General features: G+C 40.3%; 1 protein-coding gene across 1 annotated transcript in view; it reads left to right on the top strand.

Moving 5' to 3' along the window:
* The window catches only part of spidr (scaffold protein involved in DNA repair), a 70,836-nt gene that overhangs the window by 26,927 nt on the left and 23,459 nt on the right, over positions 1 to 20,450 (top strand). Inside the window, exons 8-10 of the mRNA XM_064345570.1 lie at positions 799 to 1,000; positions 13,364 to 13,556; positions 14,001 to 14,200. Of these exons, the coding sequence (XP_064201640.1) occupies positions 799 to 1,000; positions 13,364 to 13,556; positions 14,001 to 14,200 (595 nt within the window). The remainder of the gene's footprint in view (positions 1 to 798; positions 1,001 to 13,363; positions 13,557 to 14,000; positions 14,201 to 20,450) is intronic.

Raw genomic sequence — 20,450 nt, 5'->3', positions numbered from 1 at the left:
AATGGCTCTTCGGGTTTGTAATAACAGGAAAAATTCAGTTTCGACCATTTCAGTTTGACTGCACAATTTCAGTTGTGAAGGACTTCAAGATTTGCACATTAATAAGCTTTTTCACAACTTTCACTGTATTTGCAGTGTATACAGTGCATTGCGATTCTGCAATGATTCTGGTAAGTTAGGGTTAATGTCCCTTGGACTGCTTGCATGTGAGGATAATCCCTGCTGATAGCACAGATGTTTCACTGCAGGATAAAGGAGTTGTTTGTATATTTATATTCCTCATTAAAGTGCCAATACTAATCGAGTGACTGAAATGGCCGTTTTCCCCCTACACCAGCACTTTGTTACAGTGAGAAGTGTTTGGTCCGTTTTGCTTACGTCTTAATTTTTGAAACCACAATGCGAGTTTCCTGTACTCTTCGGTAGAACTTTTACACCAGGCCCTTAATTGTGTTTGCACTGTGTTTTTTTTCTTTTTTTCTTTTGTTTCCAGTTCCGTTTGTGTTGTGACGGATTTGAACAATATAATAAAATTTTGTGTGCTGGATTGGCTATTGCCTCTTCGTGCCATGATTGGCAACACGTTCACTCACATGTAGCTTTGTATGAATAATTACTAATTAAGGACAGCCACCCTGGCTAGTGGTAAAGTTCATAAAGGTTTTAGTGCAGTGCTTATGCTGCTGAGTAGGAAGTGATCTGTTCATAATGGCTGGTTTGGCGCGTGAGTAATCCCTGTCTTTGCTGGCACCTATGATAACTGCTACTGATGGCGCTGTCTCTCCATCTCTTCCCCAGTTGGCAAAGCCGGTGTGCTATCGCTGAAACTGCTGTCCGTCTGGGAGGACTGCGGCATGCACGTGGCCGTGTGCCAGGGGGCAGAGGCCAGCGCCTCCCCCTGCCCGTCTGCCACAGGGCAGCTCCTGGTTCTCTTCTGCAGGGACACGGCGGGCCACCTGGCACCCAGCCCCGGGGACACCGTCCACGTGTACCCGCAATGGTGAGAGTCCCGTCGCTAACCGCAGCGCTAGCGGGAATGCAGCGTCATCAGCCACTGGGGTCAAAGACCATTGCTGTCCTGTAGGTTACTGCGTTTCAAATGTAACCACCCGGCAACCAGTTAAAGCTTTAGTGCTCTGTCTTTGTGTCAGTAATTGCATTTAAGGTGAAAACACACAAATATATGATGATGAGAACTGGCCGTTCAGCCCCTCTAGTCTAGAGCTGGGGATCTCCAACTTGGTCTTGTTTATTGTGTTTATTGAAGCCAATATCTGAGCAGTTAAGGTTGTTGAAAAATTTTAAACTGTGTGAGTTCATACATTTTTCCCTTAAACCTTAACACAATGTCGGTTTGACTTAATGGAGGATTAACACAATGTAAGTTTGTATTTGAAAGGAGAACTTCACCAAAAAACAAAAAGGTGGTGTTTTTACCATCTGCAGACGATGCAGACAGTAATACAAACACTCAGAGCATGATTTATGTTGGACACACTGCTGATTCCACAGTTGGGAAGAACTTTGGATCATTAATGGATAATTTATACAGAGCATGTCCCCGTCAGTCGAGAAAGTCGGCATGCTAACACAGTGTTGTTTTCTTTTTAACACTATTTTTAAAGACGGTGTACAGAGCCATTTCCATTTTACCCTAAGGCTACTATTGTTCTTTTTGTATTTTTTATGTCTGTGCAATGTTGGTGAATGGCTCGATGGAAATTGATGAGATTGGCAGACAGGGCATGGCAGAATTATGAGTTTTGACATAATGCTTTTGAAAACGATTCAAGTGTCATAAATACGGTTACCACAACAAACACATATGCAACAACATATGCATTGAACATTCAGTTCTCCTCATTCAACTCCACAAATAGTTTAGGTTCAGTAACCCAAGGTTCATTTAATTTCTCCCACTGCAGTACTGTACCATACAAAACAGTGCAGATCACAGTGCATGTAAATGAAAAATGATGCCTCTGCATACAGTGATATATTGAGTCAGTTCGGCCACAATGATAATTTCCTCACAAATTACTCATTTGGTGTGTGCCTGTTGATAACCATTTCATGTGTTTGTTGCGTCATCATATTTACCTACCATTCAAAAACATTGTGGCTATGATGCACTTATATTGATACACTTATTTTATTGGATATATTATATATGGCAGTGCTCACTGGTTGATTCTGAAGTAATATATAGCTTCTTTGATTGATGATTGTGTGAAATTATTGAAGCTTTTCTGCTCTTGTTGAAATTAACTGCTATGTCATTTGAATAGCTACGGTACACACATTACCTTTCATTGTCAAGTTAAGATTTTATTAATCACATAATTGGTCTGGAACTGAGCATACACACAGCTTTTGCTCAAATCTGTGTGTACAAGGTTGATAAATGAGGCCCCAGGTACTTATCATTTCCGAACCTTGATCTGCACTAATTTCAGCTGTCAGTCAATAATTGAGCCTTTAAAAATGTATGGCCTCTTTTGAGAGGAATCATTTTGCCATATCGCACATTACAGAAAATTAAAGCTTGAGCTGACTTATGTCCTGGGGTGTGTGAATATTGGACATTTATTATTTGTGTTATGCATAGCTATTTCTGACATAGTGTGATGTAAAGTGGGTAAATCGTCTTTAATAGACATTAAAGTGTCTAGTTAAGAGCAATTAACTACTGAATATTCTACCTTCACGGCAAATCGGTGCATCAAACATAGTATAGCATATGACTGAGCCACCTACGAACACTTACGCTACAGTATGTGAAATGTCCTCATTAGAGACTGGCGCAAACCTCTTGAAAGGCAGTCAATTTCATTGTGAGTGGTAGGAATTCTGGCAAAGCTGGCCACAACGAGCCCCTACGATAACCGTGATTATCCATTAGCTAGCCCTCAATACAAATATGCTCAGCATTATTAGCAAAGGCTAATATGCTCAGCATTATTAGCAAAGGCTAATATGCTCGGCATTATTAGCAAAGGCTAACTGTTCGATTATGACCAATGCGAATTTGACAATATCAAAAATATGGTGACGGTGGAGCTGAATAAAAAACTTATATAATTGAAATATTTCAAACAGTGATACATGCAAATCAAGGAGGACATATTTGCCGTGCTCGTACGGTATGTATCCTCTTTGAGTGAATCAATGCTGTTGGACTCGGAGGAGCCTCCCTCTCTCTCTTCTTCTAATTCACTCCCCAAATTCATATCAGTTAGGCAAAGGTACACCTTAGCCATGCTCAGTTCTCAAGATTTGATATTTCACTTGTTTATTTTTCTATTTAGTGAGCAATGTTTTTCACAACTTTTTTGGCATACTTTGGCCTATTGTTAGTTTTATGTTGTTGCTATGTTGGTATACAAATTTTTTATGCTGAAAGAATGTTTGTATGAACTCCCAAATAGTCGCTATTGTCCAGTTTGTCATGCTTGGTATAGTTGCAGATGAGACTGAGTTGTGGCGCTTCTTAAATGGACAAACTATGCGACAATGATGGCCATTAAAAACCCTATATGTGGCATTGTTGTAGTGTATCGTGTACTAATGGAGCTAGGATGCAGAGTCGCTTCAACTCATAGAATGGTTGCAGGACCAATACATGTCTGAGTTGAGCACTCTCAGGACACTGATGTCCTGGTCTCAAGAGAGTGAACACACTTCTGAAATCTTATTCCATTAATGGTGCTGCTGGGTAGCTCATCTTGATAAGGCACTGTTCTATATGTCAGTGGCCCCCACGTCCTGTATCGAATCTGAACCGTGACCGTGGCGTGTGGCCGGCAGCCCTCGTAGGGGTGATTTGTGTTCACTTTGCCCCGGGAGGGTTTCACCTGGCCGGAGTTATGGTGGTGGAGTTTGACAGGAAGGGCTGTGTCTGCACAAACCAAGGTCTCGTCTGTGCGAACCTGGCTTATCGACTGCATATTCTAACCTACAGCCAGTTTTGAACCCAGTCTGAAATAACTCCTTTAATATCTATTAGCTTCATTAAGTCAATAACAACATTTTCATGCACACAATAATGCAGTCATCATCAATTTTGCGATGTAGCCATTTACATGTGTCTGCATAAGAAGCGTGTTCCTACTGTTCCCCTTTACATGCAAATAATTGTTCATTTTATCACATTGCATAATAGGAGGAGTCAGAGTTTTTTTCCCGCCACTTTTCACAAAACTTGAGCCATGCAACAGTGGTTTGTATTTGCCATTTTGCATATTTAGCAGAACCGACTGGTTCAGATAGCATTACTGGCAAAAAGTTTTGAAAAGAGTAGAGCTTGAGACAGCGGTACATCCTTCTGCCGTGAACAGTTAGTAAGTGTGGGGTTAATTGTGTAATTTTGGGCAACCCACTTGCCTTGCCTGTCAAACTAGCAGGATTTGGTTAGTTTGGCAAGGTTAGTAGACAGCAGTAACAGTCATACTCAGTGTGAACACGTAACAAGAAGTCCACTGAAGCTGTTGACTTGTTCCAGTAGTTCTATAATAACGCGAGTAAAGTCTGTATGTCTTACTGTGATTATGGTTACTTAAATTAAGAGCTTAGCCACAGTATCATGATCAGAGTGAGGTGTTTACATAGCTTCCTGCTGAGCTGGATGCTGGCATGAATGCTCTAAGTTGTTGTTTAAAGCCACACGCTTCTAGCTTCTGTGGGCCACACAATTCAGGTTTTAATTTTTTATTTTACATTTTGTAAAATTTTTGTTTAGGGCCACCAAAATCCTATAGCCGACACTGCCTTCCTGGGAACACTACACAGGTTGATTTATACGTTACTCAGAAATTAGTGTTGAACTAAAAATGTTTTCAGTCTGAAGAAATTTGAACCTTATGACCTCTGCCTCGCAACATAATGTTTTTCAATAGAACAAACACAATCTTAAAGAAATTTTACTGGTGAAATGCAATTGAGTCTCCGCATCTTTACAGCTGCGTTGGAGAAACTGCTTTGTAGATCGGTATCAGTATCTGCGTCACTGTGTAATCGGTAAAAAAATCTAGATTCAATCATCCCTATTGATAAACGCACCATACAGCATGGATAAAATCGTTAATAAGTATCCTTAAGCACTGTGCATATTTTATACCCTAGTGTTTGCTGGCATACATTATTTCTGTGTACGCACTGTACAAGTGCTGGCAGTTTTTCCTGCATCTCAAAGTTGCCTCTAATTTTCCACTTCCTTATGGTCTTGTTTCCTTCTGTATTCATTTTTTTGTTTCTGTGTAGCAACATGTGGATTCATCTAACTTGATGTTTACATAGGTCATGTTTAAATCAGTTCATTGTATTGTGTCTGTGACAAGTTCTTGCATTGGACCTTGAGTCATTATAATTGACAGAGTGACTGTTGTTTCTGTGGAATTATGTATTTGGTTTCAAGGTGTAGTGTATATTTAGTATTTTTGGCAGAACATTGACACATAGATGAATTGCTCAATAGCCTGGATTTACTGGCTGTGACTTTAACTGGCACCCACTATCATTTGTTTCATACACATGCCTATGTGAAAATTATTCTCCTTTATGCATGAAATCTAAGATTAAGAGGAACACAATGCAAGTGCCATTCTTTTGTGTTTGAGATGTGTCTGCTGATTCTGAGTTTATACTTGATACACCTTTTGAATAATTCCAGACTGTTGAATATACAATAGTAACTGGGTCGGTCTGTAATTTAAATTTAAATTTGCGAAGTACACTGCAACATGACATTGCTTGAAGTTTGCGTTTGAGATATTCAGTAATCAAGTAAAAATAGTGTGTGGCGGCCATCTGCTCGGCAAGGGCTGTGCTAACTTCTTTCAACAAATTGCATTTTGCTTATCTTATTTTCTGTTTTTGCTTTATTTATTTATTTATTTATTTATTTATTCATTCATTCATTCATTCATTCATTTATTTATTTATTTATTTATTTATTTATTTATTTATTTATTTATTATTTATTTATTTATTTATTTATTTATTTATTTATTTATTTATTTATTTATTCATTTATTTATTTATTTATGTGCTTTTTTAAAAATTTATACAGAATTTAATCCATAAGGGCGAGTCTGGCTTACTTCAGTGAATTCCGTTATATTTATCTTCTTACGTTTTTAGGTAAAACTTTTTTTTTTTTTTTTTAAAGTAAGCCATGAAATCACATAGCAACCACGGTAGACTGGCGTTTAAGGGCGTCTTGTAAACCAGTTATGCTGACACTCGACAAAAAAAAAAATCAAAGTAATTAGAAATGTTGATGGAGACAGAAGCACTCAGAAATTTGCTGGGGAAATGGGTGTTGTATGTACACAAATCACAAATATATGATCATAGAATACATAATTATTTGTTCATATTAGCACGTGTTTTAATCACATTTTAACCATTTCTTGTAACTATGGTATTACTATCAAAATAAGCAATGTTCATAGTGACGAATGAAACAGATTAGGCATTAGAATTTAATGGAAATGTATTGAAATTCATATTGATTCAAGTCAAATTCATATTGAAGAATTAAATTGGAATTTATCAGCCTCTGAATTCAGTTCATGTTCCTTGAAGTTTTTACATTGTTTTGATTCAGAGATTGCCATCATGGAATTTAAAAAATAGGAATGAATTGATCTGCAAAACCTACTCCACATTGTATTAAAAAAATGAAAATAAAAAGTACATTTTAAAATGGGGATGGATTAATTGCATAGTATTAAGCCTGTTTGTTGTGACAAACTTTATTTCAGAGTGCTTTTGAAAAAAAAAGTCACACAATTAGCTGAATAGCCTCTGCTGACAATATAACTGGTTCAAAGGATTTAAATACATGAATCATCTTCATTCAGGTGGTGAGCCAACAAAGATTATGGCAATATGACTAAGGGGCTTTGAATGCAATTTGGGGATAAACTAATAACATTTCCGTGAAATTTTTAAATACCAACAAAACTAGTTGCTGATTTTGTCTTTCAGCATTGCCAGTGCTTGGCAACTTGCTTGTTAGGACGTCTGGATTATTAATGTAATTTCTTTGTGAGGAGTTACAGGAAATGGCTGGATGAAAAAATGGAAGCAAAATGTTCTTATCTTAGACTCCTGTGTGCACTAACATTACACAACTGTGCTGTCCAGATGTAATTTCTAACAGCAGGGGCTTACAGCACATTTCAGAACAGCTCATTCTCTAGCTGTGGCTTTAAGTAGTTTTAAATCAAACCCTTGTTTCACGCTTTGTGGTGAGTTACTGTTATCAGTTCCCTGAAGTGATTGCCTGATGTGAGCACTTTTAAGAGTATACGTAACTCCACTTGAGTGAAGACGCCTCTTATCTTCATTGTTACACTCTGAGAATCTTAACAATGCTTGGCAACCTTTAACCTTTTTTGTTAAGATCCTCTTAATCGCATTACAAAGCCACAGTAACTTTATCTTTTTCCCTTGTCCTATGCACACACTCAAACACATACAAATCACACGCACACAGTAACACACACACACACACACACACACACACACCATGCCTCCCAATTGCCAGCAAAATCACATTATCATGTGCAGTTCTCTTCTGTTTAAAAAATTCTGTATTGAAACTTTGACAATCAACTTGGTTAACAGTTAGAAGCCCTGCTAACTTCAAATTTAGATTAGATGCACTTTTAATGCTAACTAGTGTTACATTTTAAATGGCAATTGTTTTGGCTTGTCTCGCCACACTGTATGTGGTGTCTTGACTCAGAATAAAACCTCTTTTTCCTGTTACTTTCCATTGGTTTAATATATATATATATGTTTTTCTGTGAAGTGTAAAAAGTAATAAGCTTAAATTTAGCGAGACCATTAGTTTGGAAAAAAACAAAAGACTGGGAGCTGAAGGTTGAGAAGGCTGAGGGGTGACTGAAAGTCTACGGGCTCTGCTGATGTTTGGCAGTTTGAGCAGGAGCCAGCTCCAGCTGTTCGGCCTCTCTGAGCATTCACGCATGCATGTGAGTGCGTTTGTGTGTGTGTATGTGTGTATGCGCACGCGCGCGACCGCTCTGGAAATTCCAGGAGGGCTGTGTAGGGGGGCCCGCGCTCCGCTCTGACGTCAGAGGCCGCTCCTGGGAATGTTGCGCATTCCTCTTCCTGGCAGTGGTCAGGTGGCTTCCAGCGCGGTGGCGGGGGGGGAAGGGGGTTGGGCGGGAGACACAGTGGGATCGTTTTCAGCTGTGCTGGGGAACACTTCATAATCGCTGCCGAGCTGTGGGAATGCACCAGGGGCCACGCCAGCACACACAATTGGAAACACATGCAGCACATTACTGGCATATATGTCATTCTAGCAGCTCTCTGCAACCTCCCTGTGTTTTTAAGTCAGAATGTAGTAGTTCTGCAGATGGTCATTCAAGAGAAGACGTAATGTTCCGTGGCCAGCTGATCATCTCTCGGTCTGATTGGCTGATTAAGAACCCCTCCTCCTCCTCCTCCTGTGAATTGAAGGCATTGTTATCCTGCTGGTGGGAAATGCCTACATTGCATCACGTGCGTGGGTGCTACGCAGTGGAGGTGGCTTCTGAGTAAGCCTTTAAAAGCTTTAAGGTCCTTGGATGAATGACACTGCGGAAAAGCCTGTCTTTATAGTTGTGATGACTGAACTCCTCCCTTTTGTACTCCATGTCATGTACGAGCGATACAAGCTGTTCAGGAGGTGCTTAATGGCTAAATCTTGGATTGTGAAAATGATAAACAAGAATTTGTTATTGGAGGTTTTTATTTTCAAATAATTTTTTTTATTTTCAGAATATTTTTTTTGCGTATTTGTTTGGACTTTTCAGTGATGACTTTTCCAGTAATGCCATGAAAAGTTATTTTAGCACATTGCTGTGCTATGTCTGTGTCTGGAATGTTACATAGCTTTGGGATTTCCTGTCTGAAACAGGGATGCAGGATCCTTCCTACCCACAATCCTTCACTGTGTTGCACTGCTCTAGCAAGCAGGATCCTCCGTACCCAAAATCCTTCACTTGTCTGCACTGCTCTAATGGGCAGGTTTCTCCCTACCCAAAATCTACCATTCGTCTGCACTGTTCTAGCAAACATCTTTCATACCCACAATCCTTCACTGGACTGCAATGCTCTAACGAGTAGTATGCTCCCTACCCACAATCCATCACTCACCTGCACTGCTCTAGTGAGTAGGACCCTGCCTACCCACAATCCTTCACTTGCCTGCACAGTTCTAGTGAGCATTATCCTCCCTACCCATAATCCCCTCACTTCTTTGCTCTAGAAAGCAGGACCCTCCCTACAAAGTCCCTGAGGGCACTGGATAGGCCGGGAAATCCAGTTGTGTAAGCTACTGACAAGCGCACCTGGGTCTCTGCTTACCTTTGGAACTTGGTTCTGTACTGAAATATCACAAAGCTATTCTAAAGTCAATTCTTAGTTCTAACTGGTTTATGTAATTGATGTGAATTTATCACCTTTTGTGGAAAGTTGCTTTTCTCATAAATTTTACAACTTGAGTGTTTTCTTATGATTCGCTACAGAGTCCTTTTTATATTACAATACTCTCACCTTTTACATTTGTAGACATAGCTCTTATGGTGTCAGTTTACAACCCTCTGAGTCACTGTGCTGTTCTTCAGTCCTTCTTCCTGGTAAAAGGCTGTGGCTGAGATAAGGGGTGAACAGGGTTCATAATGGGAGTGTCTGAACACTGCTTGAGAGCAGCAGACTATTTGAATTTATATCACATGTTTCAACTACCCTGATTAACCTTATTTTAACCTTCCAGGATAATATGATTTTTGTGCGAAGGCAGTTATTTATAATTAATTATAATACATCTTAAAATCATAACCCCTACTGGGCATATCACTACTAGTCGTATTCCATCAGTCCCATTGTAACCACTGATCTCACTCAATCACATCAATTCAATTGTGACCTTTGATCCAACATTATCACATGAACTCCACTATGACCGCTGATCCAACTACAGTTCAATCAATCAACAAAATTTTATTTATATAGCGTATGTCACAGCAATTGTCACAATACGCCAATCCTGACAGACAACCCTGCCCTAAACCCCCACAGGAGCAAGCCTAAAGCAACAGTGGCAAGGAAAACTCCCTGTAGCAGATAGGAAGAAACCTGGGGAGGAACCAGGCTCAAGGGGGAAACCCATCCTCCTCTGGTCGGCTCAGTGTGTAGATTGGTGACCAACACAGTCATAAATAAATTAATAATAATTTTTACAGAATGATTAAAAGTATCTTTTGAAACGTAGGAAATAACAGTAGGGGCAAAAAGTGCACTTTCAATTTGTCTTTGAGATCTGTCTCTCACTCCCTCTCTCTTGATGCTGTCCCCTTCTGCTGCGTCTCGACGTCCCTGCTCATGGTGGACATATGTAACCGAGGCACCTCCAGGGTCATCTTTGCACATCCCGAACCGCCGGAATATGGCCGTGACAGGATCAGCTCCCATGCAGTTAAAAAGAGGCTCATCAGAGGATGACCTGCTGCACACATGCCAGCACCATGCTGAATGCCCAGAGCATCACTGAGCAGCAAGCCTGGGCATAAGACATTCCAGCTGATATTCTCCATCCACAGAGTGTTCTGGTGCTGTGTTAAGTGATGAGTCAAGTTTCTGTTTATCCTAGCATGGCTGTAGAAAGAGAGCGATATTGCAGATGTTGGGAGAGGCACTGTTTATGTTGTGGTTGGCAAGAGAGGTGGAAGCGTGACTGAGGAAGCGTGCTGCTAGTGTTTATCAGCGGCTCTACCAGTACTCAACACCGTTGAAGCAAACGTTCTAATGCTCATGTTGAACCTTGTGGCAAAATAAAGCCATCAAATGTATGCATGAGAACATGCAGCACAACGTATGACACACACAGGGTTCTCTCAGGCTTCCCTCAACCCAGTACAGCACCACCCTGATGCCCTGGAGCAACACGTCCGGGGCACGTTGTCGGTTCCCTTAGCCAAGCACGCTCCCATAGACATCCAGGAGCGGAACACAATGTCCTGGAGAGAATTGCTATCAGTTCCGATCCACGTCTGTTTCAATGAATTATCACAGCAAATAGAGAGCACTCAAGAAACTGAAATTGCACCCTTTTAATATCAGCTTATTTAGAACCAGTGTTCTTCAAAAATATTATTGGCTGTTTCCTTGGCTAGATTGAGCGAAGTTCTTCCTTTACTGTTGTTTCGTTCTGTTTTCTGCCTGTTTTCCAGTCCCCAAACCCCAAAAACTGTTAGTCTGTCCAAAGGCACTGTCCGTAGTTTGGTTTGTTTCTAGGTTTCGTTGATTGGGATAATTTGAGCATGTGGTACACAGTGGGAGGTTAGCTCCCTTGAATCATCCTGTTCTTTTGTATATTAGTTTGGAAGCTATGTAGTATTTTGAGTAATGAAACGGAAAAATAAACCAATGTGTTTGCTAACTAGTGACGCATTTCTTTTTGTTTGCATACAAGTAGAATATAAAATAAGAACATTTATTTTAAACATTTCACAAACACAGCTGAGTTGAAAGGGGGAATATGTCGTTTGCAACTTTCATTTCATTTAGTTCTCCTCACCCATGACATTTTATAACGTCTGATTTTCATTTATAACTGCAGTTTAATGCATAAAAATGAGTTGTGTATAATTTCATTGATATCAACTTTTTTATAGAGCTTTTGTGAAATATACATTCCCTCACTATTTGTAATTCAGTCAGAACTCTTTGGAAGAACAACTTCATATGATTTTCCATGATGGTCTTATTTTGATTATTTTAATTTGTGTTCTTAACAGAAGGAAGCAATTTGGTTACACATGGAAGAACAACTGGAAGAAATCAGAAGTGGGACCAAAACGTTTTCAGCCATACTTTGAAAGCTTGAAAGCTGAGCAAAAGTTTTTAGTTTATTTTTTGTTGTTAAAGCTCAGCAAAATATATGGAAATTTAGAAAGTATCAACTTGTGCTGAACCCAAAAGGTTATTTTGTTTGTGAGTTGACAAAGAGCGTGTCAGGTCAGGTCTTTGAGAAGTTTGTTAAGCTGCCTCTGTCTGAGTTCAGCGGGGTGGAAAAAGCATTTCAGCAAGTTAGAGGCCATATATCAGTTGTGTATTTTTCCACTGAGCAGGAGGGAGTTGAACCAACCTGAGAGATCTCTACTGATATTCTATGACCATTGTGGTGGTGAGGTGGGAGGAGGGTGCTGCTTATCTAAATTTGACTCTCAGCCTGTGTGTTTAGACTTCGGAGGCCCTTTCTGCATTTATGTAAGAATAGGACACCTGAACTACGTATTCTGCGGCAGCAGTATCATATCTTACTGAGATCTATGACCTTTTCTGCCAGCTTTTAATATGCATTTGTGGTTTCAGTTTACGTGGAGACTTGCCCAACCATTCAAGCTTCTCTCTCACTGCTGACTTTAAAACGGGTATAGATAGATTGAAATCTGTTTGCGAGATGCACAAAGCCACAGGGGCGTTGCTAAAAGTCACGCTTGAAATTAAAATGGTGTCAAAGTGGTAATGACATGAAAGCATTCCGTATGTACGCGCAGCTTTTGAAAGTCAGTTGGAAACTTTAACACCTAATTTCATCTGGTCGATAACTGAAATTGTTGTGTCTTTCGGTTTTATCTTTTATTAGTCTCTAAGGGCATGCGTTGGTGCATGTGTTTGTACGTGCGTGTGTTGATGAACATGTCTAGAGGCCAGAATTACAGGGTTTCATCAGAATTTTTTGTGTAAAATTAGTTATCAACATAGGAATGCTCTTTTGTCATGTCTGTTGTCTATAGGGCTGATAAAATCCATGAACTTTCTTGTGTTAACTAACAGATGCAATACAGGACAATGATATGGGTACTACCACATTAAGTATAAGGTTCTGTACTCTCATCAGCTAGAAACCTGTACTTAACAGCGCTCTGTGTATTCATGAATGCATTCATATAAAATGCCTATGGCATGAAAACATAATTGTTGGGATACAGGTTGGGTGATATCCGGGTTTCACATTGCCATACCCTTCTTGAGAAATACTGGGGTATATAGCATTAACAGTGTCAGTTGCTGGGCAGTGTGAAAACTTGTGTAAAGGATCTTACTACAGGGTGGCATTTCGCTTACAATGACATAGTGTTTACAGTGACTCATATGGGCTACAAGTAAACCCAACTACACTCCACTGTACTTGGCCATGTTATTTCAATAATCATTTTATCATTTCTCTGATTAATTTGACAAAATATAATTTGGCCATGGCCACTTTTCATTGATTATATAGCAATATGCTCAGTATTTCATACTCTAGTTATGTTTTCATCTCCCTTTGTCTCCTCACTAGGCAGAAACTTGTAATGGAAGGTGAAAATAATCCAGTCATTCTCAACACACACTTCAGCCAGAAGGTCCTGGAGGACGGGGCCTGTGCAGGGGGGCGAGTCTCAGCTGGAAAGTGCACCCCGTACCCTTTGACTAGAGTGTTCCATCTGATGGAGAACAGCGCTGTCTCTGAGGAAAAGCTTGCTGCCAAAACGGTGCTTTTATCTTGCATTCATTTATAGCTCATTTTTGTAAAGGTGTGTGTTGTTTAGAATGGGGTGTATGTGCGGTGTAAAGGTGTGTGGTGGTTTGAGTGGGGTGTATGTGTTGTGTAAAGGTGTGTGGGGGTTAGCATGGGGTGTATGTGCTGTGTAAAGGTGTGGTATTTAAAATGGGGTGTATATGCTGTGTAAAGGTGTAGTGGTTTGAGTGGGGTGTATGCGTTGTGTAAAGGTGTGTGGGGGTTAGAATGGGGTCTATGGGCTGTGTAAAGGTGTGTTGCGTTTAGAATGGGGTGTATGTGCGGTGTAAAGGTATGTGGTGGTTAGAATGGGGTTTATGTGCTGTATAGGTTTGTGTGGTGGTTAGAGGATTGATGTGTGTGGGGGATATTGGCCCAGCAGCTTCACGTCTTTTCCCGGCTGCTTTGTTCTTTGCAGGGAGAGTCGTGGGGTGTCGGCGAGGCGATGTGCGACTCCCTGCTGGAGGTGATCGAGGGATACGGCGTGGCAGGCTGGATGGGGCGAGATGTTTCAGTGGTGGTGCAGAGGGTCTACTGCCTTCACATCCAAGAGCCCTCTTCCCAGCCTCTTCTCAAACACAGACTGCCTGGAACTGAGCCTCTCCAGCCCAGATACAGGTACAGTGGCCATTAGGCTTTATTTTATGCATTATTTTCCCTGATTGTGTAAGCAGAGTTCTTGATTAACAAGCTCTTGAAAATAAAAAGTGTACAAAGCTGTTCTGTCTGTATCTGTCTGCCAACATCTTTGTATATTTATTTATTATAAAGCCAGGTAACCATATTTAGGCACATGTATGGACAATAATTATATAGTCACCAATTATGATGTTGATATCTAGAAGCATTTTGGAGGATATGTCCTCATGTACACCATCTCAAATTGACTGAGGATGTTAGTTGTGGTGCTAGTTTACAGTTATGCGTGTGTGCATGCGTAATATAATGGATATGTTTATTATTTCTCATGCTGTTAATGAATTTCATTTCTGATTGTTAAATAATGAGCATTTGATGTTTGGGAGAGAATGGAAAGAGTGTAGTCAAAGTTGTTTTCTTTAGAACTGTAGAAGGCAAGGGTAGGGTTTTCCCCCTGAAGAAAAGAGGTCAAAGGTGTTTTGAAAGTATGAGAGAATTTTAGAAAGGTCAGTTTTTTTTCATTCCTCAAGATCGCTTTTCCACATCAGGAAATTAGTAATTGACAAAACTATTGTGTACTAAAATTAAATAAATTTTTCTAATGAAACACTAATGACGACTAGTGATATGCAGTAACAAAAAGACTAATATTGTGCCCATGAGCAAGTGAAAAGGCTGCTTGGCTCACTTTCTTTGTGGCCTGTGAACATGGGCTAGCTGCTGAACAGAACTACATAACATAATCAGTAACAACTATATAACAAATTGAACATATGTAGGCTCCTGAATGAAGCTACAGTACATATCCACATCAGTAACATAGCTACTGAATGTACTGCTGCCAGTACAATGGTGCATAATCACTCGAGCTGTGACAGTTTGATTTGTGCCTGTCGATGCATTTGATGTAATAATTATACCGATCAGGAAAATGCCTGGTGAGAGGCATTTTAAGAAAAATGTTTGACTAAACCTGTGTATAATGTTTTGGCTGTGATGTGCAGTCCACTACTCAGCAGTGTGTATGCCTTTTCTTGTTGAGGCTTCAAAGTGTTCATTTAATGACACAGTGGACAGTGGAGAGCGCAGATTCAGATTCTCCAGTTCTGATCAGAAAACACAGCAGTGACAATGATTGCCACCAAACACGGAAAACAACAATGCTCCGGTTAAGTAGCGTGAATTTGGACCCCAGACACTTCTGTGACTTGGGCAGATGGACGCCCATGATTTCAAAGTTGCTTTTGTTCTATTAGATAAAAAGCAGTGACAATAGCTTGCGCAGTCCAAACACGGACAACAATGCACAAGCACAAAGTTGTATTATTGCCAGTACTGGTACTTTAAAAGTTAAAAAATGCATGACATTAACCATTTTTTACAGGCTTTTGTTCCCTTTTGTAGTGCATTGTGCAATAAGCCTTGGCAGATCCTACCTTTTGCAAGCATAGACCTGGAAACTACAAACAGTTTACAGCTTCTCTGATGGTTGAAGAAAATTAATTGAACTCAGATTAAAATGCAAATGACCAATTTACTCTATTGCTTTCCAAACGTCATTTTGCTACTATTCAAGCACTAACAAGCAGATGTTTTTGCAGTCATATTTACTGTGAATTTGGGTGTTAGCCAGTGCATGTGGGGACTCCACTCTGGCACCCTGGATTTTGTACTGAATAAAATGTATGTTCTGACGAAGGTCTTTGACCGGATGATCAGCACTTTCAGTAAACACGAAATTTGCAATGGACAAAAAGTTGTCTGTTCTGAACCTGCTCTATTTTGCCTCCAGCATTTTTACTGAATATTTGTGCGTGTGCAGTAGTGTTCCCTGTCTATTAAATAAAATGGGATTTCACTGTTGCTTTAAAAAGTGAAATTATCAGAGTGCTGCGATGTGATGGATCTGTAAGAATCACATTACATTACAGTACATTACTGGCATTTGGTTTATCTAGAGTGTCATACAGTGAGAAGACAAGTGCGTAAGTCAGGGCTATGACGTGGTGGGCGGGTTGACTGTGAGGGGCATAACAGTAGGTACTGGAGCGGAGAAAGACGCGAGAGTCCTCTGCCTAACACATTCCATCCATCGCATCCTTTTTTGTCAGTCCTAACAATGGGACAGCTTTTTAAATCAAGCAATCCTTGCTTTGGCTGGCCTCTTACCAGGAAAACACTGGAGTAGCTCAGAAGCATTTAGCACTGTGGTGATACGTCAGCAGTGCGGAACGCGTCAGGCATTGATTTCCTCGCGTCAGCAAACGTCAAGAACAGAGGTGGGCCAACCCAGGTCCTGAAGGGCCTCGGGACCTGCTGGTTTTTGTTGTACTTGGCACTTTATTGATCAATTAAAGCAGGCGATTACATAGTTTACCCCCCTCAACTTGGTTTCTTGGGTCTAAAGTGGTTGTGGTATTTAAGGTGAAAACAAAGACCAGCAGACCCTGCGGCTCTCCGGGACCTGTGCTGGCCACCTCTGGTTAATAATGAACTCATTTACCAGGTCTCAGTGCCTCTTATCTATGACCTGAGAAAGATGGGTATGTAAAAGCATGCCACTCTCTGACGTATTCAGCGTTCTATAGCATTTTAAACTAACACCCCTTTATGCTACCCACAACATCACTGGAGAGGGCTTAGTTACTTAAACATGAATTACTGTTACACCGTTTTGTTATTGTGTTGTCAATGGGAGAATACATGTGTGGCATGAACAGAGCATAATGGCAAGAATATTACATTTATGTTTCACTGTTTACTTTTTCAAAAGTCCAACAAAGGATGTGTTGTGATGTATAATAATATTATCGTTGACTAGCTATTTTATTTTGTTGTGTGAGCCATATTTTGAATTGCGCTTTGCAGAAAGAAATTTTTCCTACCGAACTACACTGGATTAATTTAAAGCTATTTACTTTCACCGTAAATTAATCAGTGCATTAATCACATTTTATTAAATATATGAACAGTGCGATTTTATTGGTCACGATCTATGCACTGTGTTTAATTTGCAAATAGATTTATACAGCTGCTCTCTCAGGGTAGTATGAAACAGTTCCCTCGCAGTGGGGCTCGTCACAGTGGGAGCTCCCTGGGGGCTTGTTCTCAGCCGTACTCCTGCCTTTCATCAGCTCTGAAAAAAATGACAGTCATTATATAATTACAGTATAATGGGGGCATTCAGTGTGTGCAGTTCATCAATGGTGGATGGCATCTTTTAAATTTAACCTGTTGCTTCCTGATTCTAGTTGAGAGTTATGTGACTTATGCATTCTTATGACTGTTTGTACTTATGCAAGATATAAGTCTTAACACAAATATTATGGATGAGAGTCATAATATCAGCATTTTTAACCTTACAGATTTTATCCAAGTATTTTAAAACCAGGTTTACAGCTCATGATTTTAAAGCATAATGACAATGAAGCATAATGATACTCTCTTTGAGTATCATTTATATCAGAGATATTGAAAACCCAGTTTACTGGTACCTTTGCTGGCAGAAAACAATGGAAAATCCCCCAGTTTATGTGGTGAAAAACATCTAAAATATGCACATGAGTGTTCAAAGCTGACTAGTGCTGACATAGACATTCCTGGTGAAGGAAATACTTCCATGGGTGACTAAATTGGTCTAAATTGGACTAAATTTTTCCTGTATCATAATAACTTGTCCCTTAATTTCTTCTATTATATATGATTTATTGTCTGACATAAGCAGTGATACATTTTATTTAATTTTTGTAGTTTTACTAGTTTTATTAACTTATATCGTCAAAAATGATGGTGAGATCACATATGTTGAACTTGAAAATATGAACTAAATATACGTTAAATCATTAATCAATGAAAACCTAAATGCCTGGTTTGAAATTCATCCTCGAAAACATCTGACTGTACAACACATGACCGACTGTTAAAATGGCTAGCTACTCTTAACTCACCTGTTTTGTTGGTGTTTGACTCTACCACCCACCTGCTATTAGCTTTGTAAGCATGATCGATTGTTCATTTGCTAAATTTATGTTCATTTATGTTCATTTCCAAAGTCAATGCTTTATGCCACCTTGTGTCCTGCTCCTGCCAAATGGCTGATTCTAAACAAGCGTGGACTTGGTTCGTACTTGGATGGGAGACCACCTTGGAAAGTTAATTTTCTGATGAAAGTACGCCACTAGGGGGTGATCTTCCCTCCTGTCAAATAAACCCCAACGGCCCAGTGCATTGATGGGGACACTGTTCTGTAGGAGCTCCCGTTTTTCGGATGAGTCGTTAACCCTAGGTCCTGACTCACTGTGGTCATAATAGATCCCATGACACTTATTGCAAAGAGGATGGGGTTACCTGATGCATTGGCCGAATTCCCAACCTTTCAAGAAAAGTACTATAAATGTTAGGAATTATGATTTAGACACATCATTTTGTATGATTGGAATCTGTGGTGTTAACTATTGCAGCATTTACACTGATTAACATGACTTTGACATTAAACTGATGGTGTAGATAAAACAGGTTTGCTTGTATTAGTACTCCCAGTAATGTGCTGTCAGCTAAGAAAAACAAATATAATTGAGTGCTCTTATGGAAAATGTTATCAACTGGAGTCCTCTTATTGGACTGGTGGTGCTGTGCTGTGTTTGACTGGGCTGTACTGTGCTACAGATCTCTGTGTTTGAGGCTGTTGGGCTGTACTCTGCTACAGATCTTTTGTATTTGAGGCTGATGGTACTGTGCTCTGCTACAGGTCTCTGTGTTATGAGACTGATGGTCCTGTAGATCTCTCTCTGCAGGAGGGAATTGTGTCTGAGTATATTTTCCTGTTTTTGGCACTGGTGTTCTGTGTTCCAGATCCTGTCAATTGTAACTAAATAGCTGGTCCAGAACATCCAGTGCTCCTTCCTTCTCATGCCGCATGCCATCGCATGACAAGGACACAAACATTTATAATTACTTCCAGGCGTGTTGCTGGGCAGGGTCCATGTAAATGAACTAAAACAGACATGATAAAGACTTAAGCTACTGAAATGGTTGGGGAGCTATACATGTAACAGGCTCCACATTTTCCTGTAATTTAAATAAGAGTGATATTCATTATATTCTTATTTAGATTAATTACAGCTGTTCTGTAAAATCTGAAACACAGCCATACCCTGCGTACAAATCATCTTGTGTTCTATTTGTTAACAAAACAGCTGGCACTGTGGACACACTGTGAGCGTAGCTCTTCCCTGTGTTTGGATCAAGCTTGTTTACCTCAGAACACCAGATGCTGTTGAAGTCGTCAGACTGGTGTGTTCCTCATACAAGAAGGCCAGATTTTTTAAATATATACATTGTAATTAGTATCTTTCATAGTCGGTCATTTAATGACACAGAAAGAGATGTTACAAATTGTCCTTTGTCTCCATGATTATCGTGCGTTTCGCTGAATTTCCGAAAGAACAGGAGTGACCCTCAGTTGCTATCCTATCATTGAGCTGTATGTTTTTGAGCTTTTGGGAGGAGCATGCGTTAGGCCCGGAATTCTGGGGGGGGGCTCCAGTCAGCTGACCCTGTGTAATCTGATTCAGGCACGCGCTGCACTGTAAACAAACCCCTTCGCAGGAAGCACGGTGCGCCACCTCAGGCTCCCCCATTCAGCTGGGCCAGTGGGCCCCGGGGAGGGGCAGGAAATGCAGATGACGGTGAGACGTCAGAGCTGGGACCCGCATCGCCGCGACGTCAGAGCCGGGCCGGAAGTGGGAGGGGCCAAGCAGGTTCTGGCCTGCCGCTGCCGCATGCAGGAAATTCCTCTGTGAAGCTCTGTCTCTCTCTCGCTCTCGCTCTCTCAGATCCAGCTGCAGCTGGTTAGGGGGCGGCCCTGGCTCCCGAGGATAGTGGGCCGATGATGGGAAATGAGTAAAAACAAGGCTCTCTGCCTGGCGCCAAATCTGAGATCGCCGTGCTGCTGTGTACCAGTTTCAAACATTCCATTACGCTTGCAGCTTTTTTTTTTTTTTTTTGCTTTTCATCAGTCATAAATTTTACCCCAGCATAGATTCAGAACATTCAGAACAGACACCAAAAATATAATCCTGAATACCACTGGTTTAATTAATGGTTGTTCATTTAAACCAAAAATTATAGTTATACAATGACTTTTTTTTAAATGACCAACATTTCAGTTATAAACTGTCTTCATTCCGCTTGTATTGGTATCTCGTATCCCGAGATACTTCTTTACATG

The sequence above is a fragment of the Anguilla rostrata genome, chromosome 8, assembly GCF_018555375.3.
Source record: "Anguilla rostrata isolate EN2019 chromosome 8, ASM1855537v3, whole genome shotgun sequence".
Taxonomy (NCBI): Eukaryota; Metazoa; Chordata; class Actinopteri; order Anguilliformes; family Anguillidae; genus Anguilla; species Anguilla rostrata.
This window is presented reverse-complemented; position numbering and strand designations above follow the sequence as displayed.